This window comes from Nerophis ophidion, linkage group LG02 (genome assembly GCF_033978795.1).
Source record: "Nerophis ophidion isolate RoL-2023_Sa linkage group LG02, RoL_Noph_v1.0, whole genome shotgun sequence".
Taxonomy (NCBI): domain Eukaryota; kingdom Metazoa; phylum Chordata; class Actinopteri; order Syngnathiformes; family Syngnathidae; genus Nerophis; species Nerophis ophidion.
This window is the reverse complement of record NC_084612.1, coordinates 50,673,696-50,687,597: the sequence shown is the minus strand read 5'-3', so window position 1 is coordinate 50,687,597 and position 13,902 is coordinate 50,673,696. Positions and strand designations below refer to the sequence as shown.

Genomic DNA, 13,902 nt, shown 5'->3' with positions numbered 1-13,902 from the left:
GTGTAAAAAGTCAAGTACTGGGAATACTTATATACATGATATTTTTTCGTTTTTTATTTTGAATACATTTGCAAACATTTAAAAATATACACTTTTTTACATTGTCATAATGGGGTATTGTGTGTAGAATTTTGAGGACAAAAACATGTATTTTTTTCCATTTTGGAATAAGGCTGAAACATAAGAAAATGTGTAAAAATTCAAGCGCTGGGAATACTTATATACATGAGATTTCTTAGTTTAAAAAGATTATAATAAATTTGCAAACATTTTTAAAAACAACTTTTTTACATTGTCCTAATGGGGTATTGTGTGTAGAATTTTAAGGACAATAATTATTTTTTATTCCATTTTGGAATAAGGCTGGAACATAAGAACATGTGTAAAAAAGAGAAGCGCTGGGAATACTATATACATGAGATTTCTTAGTTTTTTATTTTTAATACATATGCAAACATTTTTAAAAACAACTTTTTTGCAGTGTCATAATTGGGTAATATGTGTACAATTTTGAGGACAAAAACATTATTTTTTTTCCATTTTGGAATGAGGCTGTAACATAAAAAAGTATGTAAAATATCAAGTTCTGGGAATACTTATATACAGAAAATGTCTTGTTTTTTTATTTTTAATAAATTTGCAAAACTTTTTTACATTGTCATAATGGGGTATTGTGTGTGGAATTTTAAGGATTTTTTTTTTCCATTTTGGAATAAGAACATGTGTAAAAAGAGAAGCACTGGGAATTCTTATATACATGTGATTTCTTAGTTGCTTTTTTTAATAAATTTACAAACATTTCTAAAAACAACTTTTTTACATTGTCATTATGGGGTATTGTGTGTAGAATTTTGACGACACAAATTTTTTTTTTTCCATTTTGGAATAAGGTTGTAACATAAAATGTGGAAAAAGTGAATAACTCTATGTTATTCTTGACATGATGTGTGCAAATCTTACCATTGACCTCCCAGGTGACTGATCGCTGTGTGGTGGCTTTGGTGCCCAAACAAATGTCGTCCTTCAACATTCCGTCCTCAGCCAGCTTCCCGAGAAGCATCAGCAGATACGGTCAGTTCTGGAGACAAACCAAATAGAGAAATACCAGTTTTTTTTTATTTTGGGAAAATTTGTTTCAAGTTGGAGAGTAAAAAAAAAAGAGTAGACAAGAGAACATCAACAGCCTTCAGTGAACAAAACTGCTGATTCAGCAGACTGACTTCCAGCTTCCTGCTTTGTCATCCTGACCTTTGACCCTCCAGGTGTGGACGTGCCCTTCCGCTCCACGCCCACCAGTCCCGACAGCCCCCACTCCCGTGTGCCCATGCTGACCCCCGACCTGGAGAGTGGGGTAAAAGTTTGGCACTTGGTGAAAAACCACGAGCACGGCGACCAGAAGGAGGGCGAGCGAGGCAGCAAGATGGTGTCAGAGATTTACTTGACTCGGCTTCTGGCCACCAAGGTAGTTGTCACACTTGATGCAACACTAACTGACTTAATATGAACCACAGGTGTCAAGCTCAAGGGTCAAGAGCCGGATGCTTTTATATGCGCCGTGAAAGCCTGTCAATAACGTGCATGAATAAATAATAATAATAATACATTTTATTTAGAACAGGGGTGAGTTCATTAAAGCATCGCATCGTGGATTTCTTCACAATTAATCTTAAAAAACAGGCAGTCTATGAATGCTACACATTTTCTGAACAACGTATGTAAATCTGATTATTGAACCTTGAAAGTACTTCGAAATCATAGCGCAGCATTGACTTCTATAACACAATCCAAACAACCTTCCCTAGTTATGGTACAAAAAAAATCATAAAGGTCAACGCACATGCCCACACATAACAAGAACTGTGTGGCGCAGTTGGAGAGTGGCCGTGCGCAACCCGAGGGTCCCTGGTTCAATTCCCACCTATTACCAACTTTGTCCCGTCCGTTGTGTCCTGAGCAAGACACTTTACCCTTGCTCCTGATGGGTGCTGGTTAGCGCCTTGCATGGCAGCTCCCTCCATCAGTGTGTGAATGTGTGTGTGAATGGGTAAATGTGGAAGTAGTGTCAAAGCGCTCTGAGTACCTTGAAGGTAGAAAAGCGCTATACAAGTACAACCCATTTATCATTTATTTGACACAACCTGCTCACTGAAGTTTATTGACATCATGAAAATGGTCCAAACACCATTAAAAAAAATAATCAAAATTACACCCATTAAAATCCATTAACAGTGCATGATTGGGAAAAATGTAAAACACTTATCTATGTTTGGCAAATTGTAGCTGTTTGATATTTCTGAAAACATTAAGGTCGTCACGGAAGTAAAAAAGGTAGGAGTCAAACTTTCTCATCCTCTTTATATCCATTATATCAATTATGTATCCATCATATTAATATAATATATATACACACACACATTATATATACATCCATCCATCCATCCATCTGCAACTGCTTATCCGGAATCGGGTCGCGGGGACAACAGCTCCAGCAGAGACCCCCAGACTTCCCTCTCCAGAGCAACATTAGCAACTTCCTTCTGAGGGATCCCCCATCTAGTCCTTGGCCTGCCGCGGGGTCTTCTCCCAGTGGGATGTACAACGAGGACCTCCCTAGGGAGACGCTTGTGAAGCATCCGCACGAGATTCCCGAACCACCAAAACTGGTTCCTTTCCAAGCGAAGGAGTAGCGGCTCTACTCCGAGTCTCTCTCACCCTATCTCTGAAGGAGATGCCAGCCACCCTTCTGAGGAAACTCATTTCGGCCACTTGTATCCGCGATCTTATTCTTTTGGTCATGACCCACACTTCATGACCGAAAGTAGGAATGTAGATAGCTCAGTAGACCGAGAACTTTGCCTTCTGGCTCAGTACTCGTTTCGTCACAACAGTGTGGCAGAAATACTGCGATACTGCCCCAGCTGCTCCATCTTTCCCTCACTTGTGAACAAGACCCCCGAGATACTCCTCCACCTGGGACAGAGTCTTGTTCTCTACCTGGACTGTACAAACCACCGGTTTCCTGCTGACAACCATGGCCTTAGATTTGAAGATTCTGATCCTCATTCCAGCCGCTGAACACTCGGCTGCGAACCGATCCAGTGAGAGCTGAAGGTCACAAACCGAAGGTGCCATCAGGACCACATCATCTGCAAAAAGCAGTGACGCTACCTTTATTCCCCGAGACGTATCCCCTCTCCGCCATGGTCACAACTCTGCCTAGAAATTCTGTCCATGAAAATCACAAACAGGATAGGTGACAGGCGCAGCCCTGGTGGAGACCAACCCCCACTGGCAATGGATCTGACTTACATCCAAGCACCCGGACAAAACTCTCGCTTTGGTTGTACAGAGATTGGATGACCCTCAGCAGGGTTCCCCTTCCCTGTAATCCCTCAGCATCTTCCACAAGATCTCCCGGGGGACACGGTCATACGCCTTCTCCAAATCCACAAAGCACATACTCCCAGACCTTATCCAGGATTCCCGCAAGAGTAAAGAGTTGGTCAGTTGTTCAGCGACCATGACGGAATCCACATTGCTCCTCTTGAATCTGAGGTTCAACTATCGGCCGGACCCTTCTTTCCAGTACCTTGGCGTAAACTTTCCCAGGGAGGCTGAGTAGAGTGATACCCCAGTAATTGGCACACACTCTCTGGACCCCCTTTTTGAATAGGGAAACCACCACCCAAGTCTGCCACTCCCTCGGCACTGTCCCAGACTTCCACACAATGTTGAAAATGCGTATCAACCAAGACAGCCCCTTAACACCCAGAGCCTTTAGCATTTCTGGAAGGATCTAGTGAACCCCCGGAGCTTTGCCACTGTGTCTAACTACCTCAGTGACTTCACTCAGAGAGCTCGACATCGATCCCCCATCATCATCAGGCTCCACTCCAGTGAGGGAGGGTGTGTCTGGTAAAGTTGGGTTTAGGAGTTCCTTAAAGTGCTCTTTCAAACGCCCTACATCGTAGGGCCTACGACTTCCTCACTTGAAGTCAGCAGAGTCCATTCTCTGCTGTACACAGCTTGGATGGTTCCCTGCTTCCCCCTCCTGAGGTGCCGCCCGATAGTTTTTCTCCAACTGATCCCACACCCTCTGCTTAGCCTCGTCCACAGCCACGGCTGCTGCCCTTCGGGCCTGTCGGTACCTTGCAACTGCCTCCGGAGTCCCCTGGGATAACATACCCGGTATGACTCCTTCTTCAGCCGGGCGGCTTCCCTGACCACCGCTGTCCACCAGGGTGTTCGAGGTTTACCGCCCCTTGAGGCACCTAAGGCACCTTCTGGCCACAGCTCGCAGCTGCAGTTTTAGCAATAGTGGCTTTGAACATTGCCCATTCCTGTTCAATATCCCCAACCTCCACAGGAATGGGAGAGAAGTCCCGCCGGAGGTGGGAGTTGAAGTTGAATTCTTTCCGGACAGAGGACTCCTCCAAACGTTCCCAGTTCACACACACATATGTGTATATATATATATATATATATATATATATATATATATATATATATATATATATATATATATATATATATTTAAATATATATATATATATATATATATATATATATATATATATATATATATATATATATATATATATATATATATATATATATATATATATATACTGCTCTTTACTCCTCCAAACGTTCCCAGAGCTGGGAAGTTAGCTAATTACATGCTCGGTTACCGAGCCATCCATCCATCATTCTTCTTCCGCTTATCCGAGGTAGAGTCGCGGGGAAAGCAGCCCAAGCAGGGAAGCCCAGACTTCCCTCTCCCCAGCCACTTCCTCAAGCTCTTCCCGGGGGAGCCCGAGGTGTTCCTAGGCCAACCTTTTTTTTATATATATTTTTTTAATTCGATATGAATGTCATCCACTTCTCCTCAGCAGTGTCCTTCACTCTCACTTCCTCCATTCCTCTGCTTGTAAAACAAAGTTACGTCTAGCTTTAGATAAGCTAATGCTAGCGAGTAAGACCAAATGGGCGGATCTTATGGGGTTCACCGCAAAATTTATTACACCATTTAATAGCAGGTATGCTATTTGTTGATAACTCAAATGTTTGCTTGCAACTCAAAGCACAACAATTAGCCGAAAGACAGCTCTTATAGATAGATAGTACTTTATAGATTCCTTCATTAGTGTTCCCTCAGGAATCTCAAAACACTCTCAAATAGGAGCATAAAACACCTTAAATTGGGGCACTCTTAAAAAGTTAAAGTACCAATGATTGTCACACACATACTAAATGTGGTGAAATTATTCTTTGCATTTGACCCATCACCCTTGATCACCCCCTGGGAGGTGAGGGGAAGTTGTGGCACATCAACTATTAGTGGGGATGATTGTTACTCAAATGTTTGCTTGTATCTGAAAGCATAACAATTAGCCGCAAGACAGCTCTTATCTCAAAACACTTTTAAATTGGGGCACAAAACACTCTTAAATTGGGGCACTCCTAAATTGAGGCAGATCAACTATTAGTGGGGATGCTTTTTACTCAAATGTTTGCTTGTATCTGAAAGCATAACACTTGACCCCAAGACAACTCTTATCTCAAAACACTCTTAAATTGGGGCGCTCTTAAGTTGAGGCACATTACCTATTAGTAGGGATGCTTGTTACTCAAATGTTTGCTTGTATCTGAAAGCGAAACAATTAGCCGCAAGACAGCTCTTATCTCAAAACAATTAAATTGGGGAACAAAATACTCTTAAATTGGGGCGCAGAACACTCTTAAGTTGAGGCACATCAACTATTAGTGGGGATGCTTGTTACTGAAATGTTTGCTTCTATCTGAAAAAATAACAATTAGCCGCAAGACAGCTCTTATCTCAAAACACTTAAATTGGGGACCAAAATACTCTTAAATTGGGGCGCAGAACACTCTTAAGTTGAGGCACATCAACTATTAGTGGGGATGCTTGTTACTGAAATGTTTGCTTCTATCTGAAAAAATAACAATTAGCCGCAAGACAGCTCTTATCTCAAAACATTCTTAAATTGGGGCAAAAAACACTCTTAAATTGGGGCGCTATTAAGTTGAGGCACATTAACTATTAATAGGTATGCTTGTTACTGAAATGTTTGCTTGTATCTGAAAGCATAACAATTAGCCGCAAGACAGCTCTTATCTCAAAACACTTAAATTGGGGAACAAAATACTCTTAAATTGGGGCGCAGAACACTCTTAAGTTGAGTAACGTCAACTTTTAGTGGGGATGCTTGTTACTCAAATGTTTGCTTCTATCTGAAAGCATAACAATTAGCCGCAAGACAGCTCTTATCTCAAAACATTCTTAAATTGGGGCAAAAAACACTCTTAAATTGGGGCGCTCTTAAGTTGAGGCACATTAACTATTTGAGGGGATGCTTGTTACTCCAATGTTTGCTTGTATCTGAAAGAATAGCAATTAGCCGCAAAACAGCTCTTATCACAAAACACTCTTAAATTGGGACGCCATTGTACATCAGTCATCAATCAATCAACGTTTATTTATATAATGGACGTGGAATGGATCCAACATAATAGTGTGAGTGTCCAGTTCATAGTAGATCTAACACAATAGTTGGAGAGTCCAGGCCATAATGGATCTAACGTAATAGTGTGAGAGTCCAGTCCACAGTGGATCTAACATAAAAGTGTGAGATTGTAGTCCAGAGTGGATCTAGCATAATAGTGTGAGTCCAGTCCATAATGGATCTAACATAATAGTGTGACAGTCCAGTCCATAGTGGATCTAACATAATAGTGTAAGAGTCCAGTCCATAGTTGATTTCGCATAATAATGTGAGAGTCTAATCCATAGTGGATCTAACACAATATTTTGAGAGTCCAGTCCATAGTGGATCTAACATAATAGTGTGAGAGTCTAGTCCATAGTGGATCTAACATAATAATGTAAGATTCCAGTCCATAGTGGATCTAACATATTAGTGTGAAAGTCCAGTCCATAGTGGATCTAACATAACAGTGTGAGAGTCCAGTCAATAGTGGATCCAACATAATAGTGTGAGAGTCCAGTCCATAGTGGATCTAACTTAATAGTGTGAGAGTCCAGTCCATAGTGGAACTAACATAATAGTGTGAGAGTCCAGTCCATAGGGGATCCATCTAAATAGTGTGAGAGTCCAGTCCCTAGTGGAATCTAACATAATAAATGATAAATGGGTTGTACTTGTATAGCGCTTTTCTATCTTCAAGGTACGCAAAGGTACACATTTACCCATTCAAACACACTTTCACACACTGATGGAGGGAGCTGCCATGCAAGGCGCTAACCAGCGCCCATCAGGAGCAAAGGTGAAGTGTCTTGCTCAAGGACACAACGGACGTGACGAGGTTGATACTAGGTGGGGATTGAACCAGGGACCCTCGGGTTGCGCACGGCCACTCTTTCACTGTGCCACGCCATAATAGTGACAGTCCAGTCCATATTGGGGCCAGCAGGAGATAATCTTGAGTGGAGACAGGTCAGCAGTGCAAAGACGTCCCCAACTGATTCACAGATTAGTGGTACACCCTGGGTCCCGACTTTGGACAGCTAAAGATTCATCTATGGTCACCGAATCCGTGCCCGGCAGAGCAGAAAAGAAATGGCAGATCAACTGGTCTAAAAGGGAGTTTATTTAAAGGCTAGAGTATACAAATGAGTTTTAAGATGGGACTTGAATTCTTCTACTGTGGTAGCATCTCTAACTGTTACCAGGAGGGTATTCCAGAGTACTGGAGCCCGAATAGAAAATGCTCAATAGCCCACAGACTTTTTTTGTGCTCTGGGAATCACTAATACGCCGGGGTTTTTTGAACGCAGATTTCTTGCTGAGCCATATGGTACAATACAATCGGCATGATAGGATGGAACTAGACCTTGTAGAATTTTATACGTAAGTGGTAAAACCTTAAAGTCACATCTTAAGTGCACAGGAAGCCATCGTCCCCTGTCCTGTTTTGTTGTTGTTGTTGTTTTAGCATATTTAATATATTAACATATTACGCAACTCCTTGCATGTCTTCTTCAGGGCACGCTGCAAAAATTTGTGGACGACTTGTTTGAGACCCTGTTCAGCACCATGTGCCGAGGCACCTCCCTGCCGCTAGCCATCAAGTACATGTTCGATTTCCTGGACGAACAGGCCGACCGACACGACATCCACGACACCGATGTCCGCCATACTTGGAAGAGCAACTGGTGAGAGGGGAGGCGGACTGAATGGAGGATGCATAAAACTTAGGTCAAAGTTATTAGGAGGTCTTTAATTGCTCAAGTGAAGCATCAACACTAGAGCAGCTCTTTCTAGCAGAGAGGAGGCTTTATTCCCTCTAATATTGTAATTCTCCATCCATTTTCTACCGCTTATTCCCTTTGGGGTAGCGGGGGGCGCTGGTGCCTATCTCAGCTACAATCAGCCGGGTCTTGAAGGGGAATTGCACTTTTTTTTTGTTTTGACTTGAATATTATCTAACTAGTAGCAATATTCTTATGATAAGCGCTAACGTTAAATATCGACATTTAGCGGCGTATTGATCACAGAGAGGTAACTGGCTTATGCTGCTATATCGACATCACAAGCTTTGTGAGCTGCTCTCTTGCCGCTGAGCTGGTGAAATTGCATTCTCGGTCAGTGATTCTCAAACTGTGATATGGCTCCATCTAGTGGTACACCAAAGAATTACTTGATTTTTCGCAAAGATTACGATTAATTATTCGTCTAAACTGGAATTCATCAACATCCTAACAGTCGGCATTGCAGCGAGAGCAGACATTGTACAGTAAGTTAACTTGTTTTATGTTTGTTGGCTCTCATGAAGTCTACCGTGAGTTAGTCAGTGTTTTTGAAGGAAAAAGTATTCATTGTGATGAAATGAATGCATTGCTGTATGCTTCTAATGACCAAACTATGTAAATATTACTGTGGAAGTCACTTCCTAGCGGTACCACTGACATATTCTTCACAGGAGCCAGGCGTGCCATGTTGAACAAAGTTTTAATGTACATATATGTTTCAAAGTCTTTCTCCAGCAGAACGTGACTTTTCAGTCACGTATGTATCCTCTCTCTTCTCCTGCTCCCGGCTGCTTACTGATAAAGACAACAGATGATTAGATTAACACGTACCACCTGTGAAATCTAATCACCTGCAAGTTGTGTCTTGCCGTCAGCACTGCCACGCCCCGGTGCTCTGTCCTCAGCACCTTGGACAGAGGCGGTGACTTTTGCTCCCGCAGACAGTGCTGGCAACATCTCCCTCCACAATTACACTTAATATGAATGTGCCTGTCACTGCGCACATACATACTTCCATGCATATAAAATGTTAAATGATTTTTAAGTGCTTAATAGGTGGAATAACGCGACTCACATAGGCTCCATCGTGAACTGACTTTTGCTAGCACTTGTTTACAAATTATAATGCATAAAAAATTAAAAACAATCTAGTTGGTTTACATAAGGATTGTGATTGATAGGTAAAATTCCTCAAAAAGTTCCCCTTTAATATTTACATTTGAATCATCTCCACAATGCTTAGAGCAGGGTTATTCAACTGCATAATGAAGAAGGCCACAGTTTTGAGAGCCCAGGGTCTCAGGGGCCGGACATCAAAATTTGGATGTTTCTTTAAAAGGGGTCTCTGCAGGTTATATTCCTTTGAGACTGCGTTTACTTATTTACAAAGTAAACAAATCAGCTTTCACACTCCACTGTCAATAAATTCATTATTCTGCGTTCACTACTCATTTCCAGAGTGTACAGTGAGGCAGATAGTTAACAGCATATAAAACAAAGAAGCTATGTTTTAGTTGATGACTGATGTTCCTTCTTTTGAAATATTAGACTTAGACAAACTGTATTGATCCACAAGGGAAATTGTTCCACACAGTAGATCAGTGTGGAACAATTTCCACATGGATAGGATAATGCACACAAGGGCACAAAAAGAGGTTGAAAACAAAAGGTATTAAGTAGACTAAAAGTGTACGATAGTATTATATAGAAGTAATATTTCAGTTGTGTTTCTTTTATTTAGGTTTGTAGTGTTCTTATATATTGTGTATATGATATAGACATAATATAATATAATATATCAGTATATATAACACTGTACATATATTATGTAAATATTACATATACACGTAGATGTTATATTTTATATCGCTATATTTAGTCTATTTATACCTGCATTGTCCTTTCCCACCTTACACATTCCCTCATTGTAACTGAGCTACTGTGTTGAACAATTTCTTTTGTGGATCATTAAAGTTTGTCAAAGTCCAAGGCTAAGGACTGAAAATATAAACAATACAGAGGTGTAACTTCCATTGTGTATTTTACATAAATAAAATAAGTTGAGTATTAATACACACAGCAAACATTGCACACATGTGGCTCAGAACAATTAAACCTAAGATGTAACTTTATTGCCCTTTGCTGGTCAAATTCAGCGCTACATGCTTTTAGAATAGAATAGAAAGTACTTTATTGATCCCTGAGGGAAATTCAGCACCACAGTTCGCTCACAATAGACAATAATAATAATAAATAATATATAACATATATTATATATCTTATATATAATATATGAATAATATATATATTTTCTACATATATAAGTGCAGTCAGGATGGACATGTGCAATATACAGTCTGATGGCTGTCGGTATGAAGGACCTCCTGTGTCGTTTCGTGTTGCATTTTGGGAGTCTGAGCCTTCCATTGAACGTGCTCATTCTCTCTGCAAGGTCCGAGTGTAGTGGGTGGGAGGTGTTGTCCATAATGGCTAGGAGTTTTGCTAGACTTCTTCTCTCTGACACCACCGCCAGAGAGTCTAGCTCCACTTCCACCACGTTTCTGGCCTTCTTTACCAGCTTGTCCAGTCTGTTTGCATCCCTCACTCTCAGCCGGCTTCCCCAGCAGGGAAGTACAAGAAGGCGCCTGCCACCACTGACTCGTAGAACATCTTCAACATTTTTGTATAGACGTTGAAGGATCCTAGCCTCCTGAGGAAGTAGAAGCGGCTCTGTCCCTTCTTGTAGAGGGCCTTAGCGTGTTTTGACCCATTCAGCTTGTTGTCGATGTGTACACCGAGGTATTTATAATCCTCAACCATGTCCACATCGACCCCCTCGATGGAAACAGGGGTCTCCAGAGTACTCCTCCTTCTTCCCAGGTCCACAAACAGCTCCTTGGTCTTCGTCACATTAAGCTGGAGGTGGTTCTTTCCACACTATGTGACAAAGTCCTCCACCAGTACCCTTTTTTTCTTCATCATCACCATCCTCAATACACCCCACTATCGCAGAGTCATCAGAAAACTTCTGAAGGTGGCAGGACTCTGGCTGATAGTGGAAATCGGTGGTGTAGATGGTGAAGAGGAAGGGGGAGAGGACTGTGCCCTGCAGGGCCCGGGTGTTGCTGACCAACCTGTCAGACACACAGTCCTGCAGTCGCACGTACAGTGGTCTGTCAGTCAGGTAATCTACAACCCAAGACACCAAGGGGGCCTCCACTTTCATCGTCTCCAACTTCACACCCAGTAGCCCAGGCCGTATGGTATCGAAAACACTGGAGAAGTCAAAAAATATGTCCCTCACAATGCTCACAAGCTTGTCCAGGTGGGTGTGGGCTCGGTTTAGCAGGTAGATGACCGCGTTCTCCACCCCTAGTCGGGGCTGGTAGGCAAATTGGAGTGGGTCCAGGTGGGACTTGACTGTAGGGCGGAGTTGTTCCAGGACCAACCACTCCATGGTCTTCATGATATGGGAAGTTAGTGCCTGTAGTCTTTCGACGTGCTGGGGCGCGTGCACTTGGGGATGGGGACCACGCACTAAGTTTTTCACAGTTTGGGGACTTTCTGCAGTCTAAGACTCATATTGAAGATGTGCTGGAGCACACCACACAGCTGTGGGGCACAAGCTCTGAGCACCCTGGGGCTCACACCGTCAGGACCTTCGGCCTTGCCTATGTGTAACTTATGTAGCTGTGCATTCACCTGTTTTGCAGACAGACACACTTGGGGGGTCTCAGGTGGTTGGGGGGGGGGTGGTCTTCAAGATATGGGTGAGGTGTTAAGTGGGGGGATGTAGTCATTAGAGTTGGGGGGCTGTGAGGAGGGTAAGGGGGAGTGGATTGGTTCGCTGAAGTTAACCAGTTTTCAAACAACCAATCACAACATGACCACGAATACATAAAACATCAAAGTCAGCAATTTCCACTTTGTTGTCTAGTCGCCGTTAAAAGTCAGATTTTTGCGATTTATTTAGAATTTTTTTAGAGTCGATAGTGCAATCTTCTTCTACTCGCCCACTGACGCTTCATTGTGACACATTAAATGTGGAACGTTGAATAGACAAACTGGAAATTGTGATGCATCATGTTGTATGCATTTTGTATGCATTCATGTTCGAAATAAACACAAATTCGACTCAACATATACTTCGCTGTTGCCCCCTGTGGTGTGGCGGGAGTACTGTATATTGCAACTCTGTTTTGAGCAAGTTCGTCAAGTCAATTTGGGTGATGTTCGGCGGGCCAAATGAAAAAATCTTCGAGCTGCTAGTTGAAAAGTGATAGTTATAGTCATGAGTAGAGATGTCCGATAATATCAGACTGCCGATATTATCGGCTGATAAATGCTTTAAAATGTAATATCAGAAATTATCGGTATCGGTTTCAATAAGGAAAATGTATGACTTTTTAAAACACCGCTGTACGGAGTTGTACACGGACGTAGGGAGAAGTACAGAGAGCCTGGCCCAATCACATAATATCTAGGGCTTTTCACACACAAAAGTGAATGCAAGCATACTTGGTCAACAGCCATGCAGGTCACACTGAGGCTGGCCGTATAAATAACTTTAACACTGTTAAAAATATGCGCCACACTGTGAACCCACACAAAATAAGAATGACAAACTCATTTCGGGAGAACATCTGCACCGTAACACAACAGAAAAAATACTCAGAACCCCCTTGCAGCACTAACTTTCCCGGGACGCTACAATATACACCCCCGCTACCCTGTACACCCCCCCACACACACACACTCACCTACCCCCCCCAACCCCGCCCACCACGACCTCCTCATGCTCTCTCAGGGAGAGCATGTCCCAAATTCCAAGCTGCTGTTTTGAGGCATGTTAGAAAAACAAAATGCACTTTGTGACTTCAATAATAAATATGGCAGTGCCATGTTGGCATTTTTTTCCATAACTTGAGCTGATTTATTTTGGAAAACCTTGTTACATTGTTTAATGCATCCAGCGGAGCATCACAACCAAATTAGGGATGATAATGTGTTAATTCCACAATTCTATATATCGCTATCTGTTGATATCAGAATCGGTAATTAAGAGTTGGACAATATCGGAATATCAGGTATAGGCAAAAAGGCCATTATAGGACATCTCTAGTCATGAGTGTGAACTCTAAAATGATTGTGCACTGAAAAAAATTACTTTATCATCATAGCCTTCCCCTACGCTTCTGGGTGAACGTGATCAAGAACCCGCAGTTTGTGTTCGACATCCACAAGAGCAGCATCACGGACGCTTGCCTGTCCGTGGTGGCCCAGACCTTCATGGACTCCTGCTCCACCTCAGAGCACCGCTTGGGCAAGGATTCGCCCTCCACCAAGCTCCTCTACGCCAAGGACATCCCGCATTACAAAAGCTGGGTAGAAAGGTACGCCTGTGTCTCCTCAACTAGCGTGACGAAAGCATTCAACACGCCCACATTGTGTCCGTCTGCTGGCAGGTACTATGCCGACATCAGCCGCCTGCCCGCCATCAGCGACCAGGACATGAATGCCTACCTGGCCGAGCAGGCACGCCTACACTCCAGTGAGTTCAATGCGCTCAGCGCCCTCCACGAGATCTACACCTACGTGGGCAAATACAG

General features: G+C 42.5%; 1 protein-coding gene across 1 annotated transcript in view; it reads left to right on the top strand.

The window, feature by feature from the left end:
* The window catches only part of LOC133542108 (plexin-A2-like), a 372,047-nt gene that overhangs the window by 350,174 nt on the left and 7,971 nt on the right, over positions 1-13,902 (top strand). The window contains exons 27-31 of the mRNA XM_061885956.1: positions 975-1,071; positions 1,263-1,462; positions 8,028-8,197; positions 13,474-13,686; positions 13,759-13,902. The exon at positions 13,759-13,902 is cut by the window's right edge and continues 7 nt beyond it. Coding sequence (XP_061741940.1) covers positions 975-1,071; positions 1,263-1,462; positions 8,028-8,197; positions 13,474-13,686; positions 13,759-13,902 — 824 coding nt within the window. The remainder of the gene's footprint in view (positions 1-974; positions 1,072-1,262; positions 1,463-8,027; positions 8,198-13,473; positions 13,687-13,758) is intronic.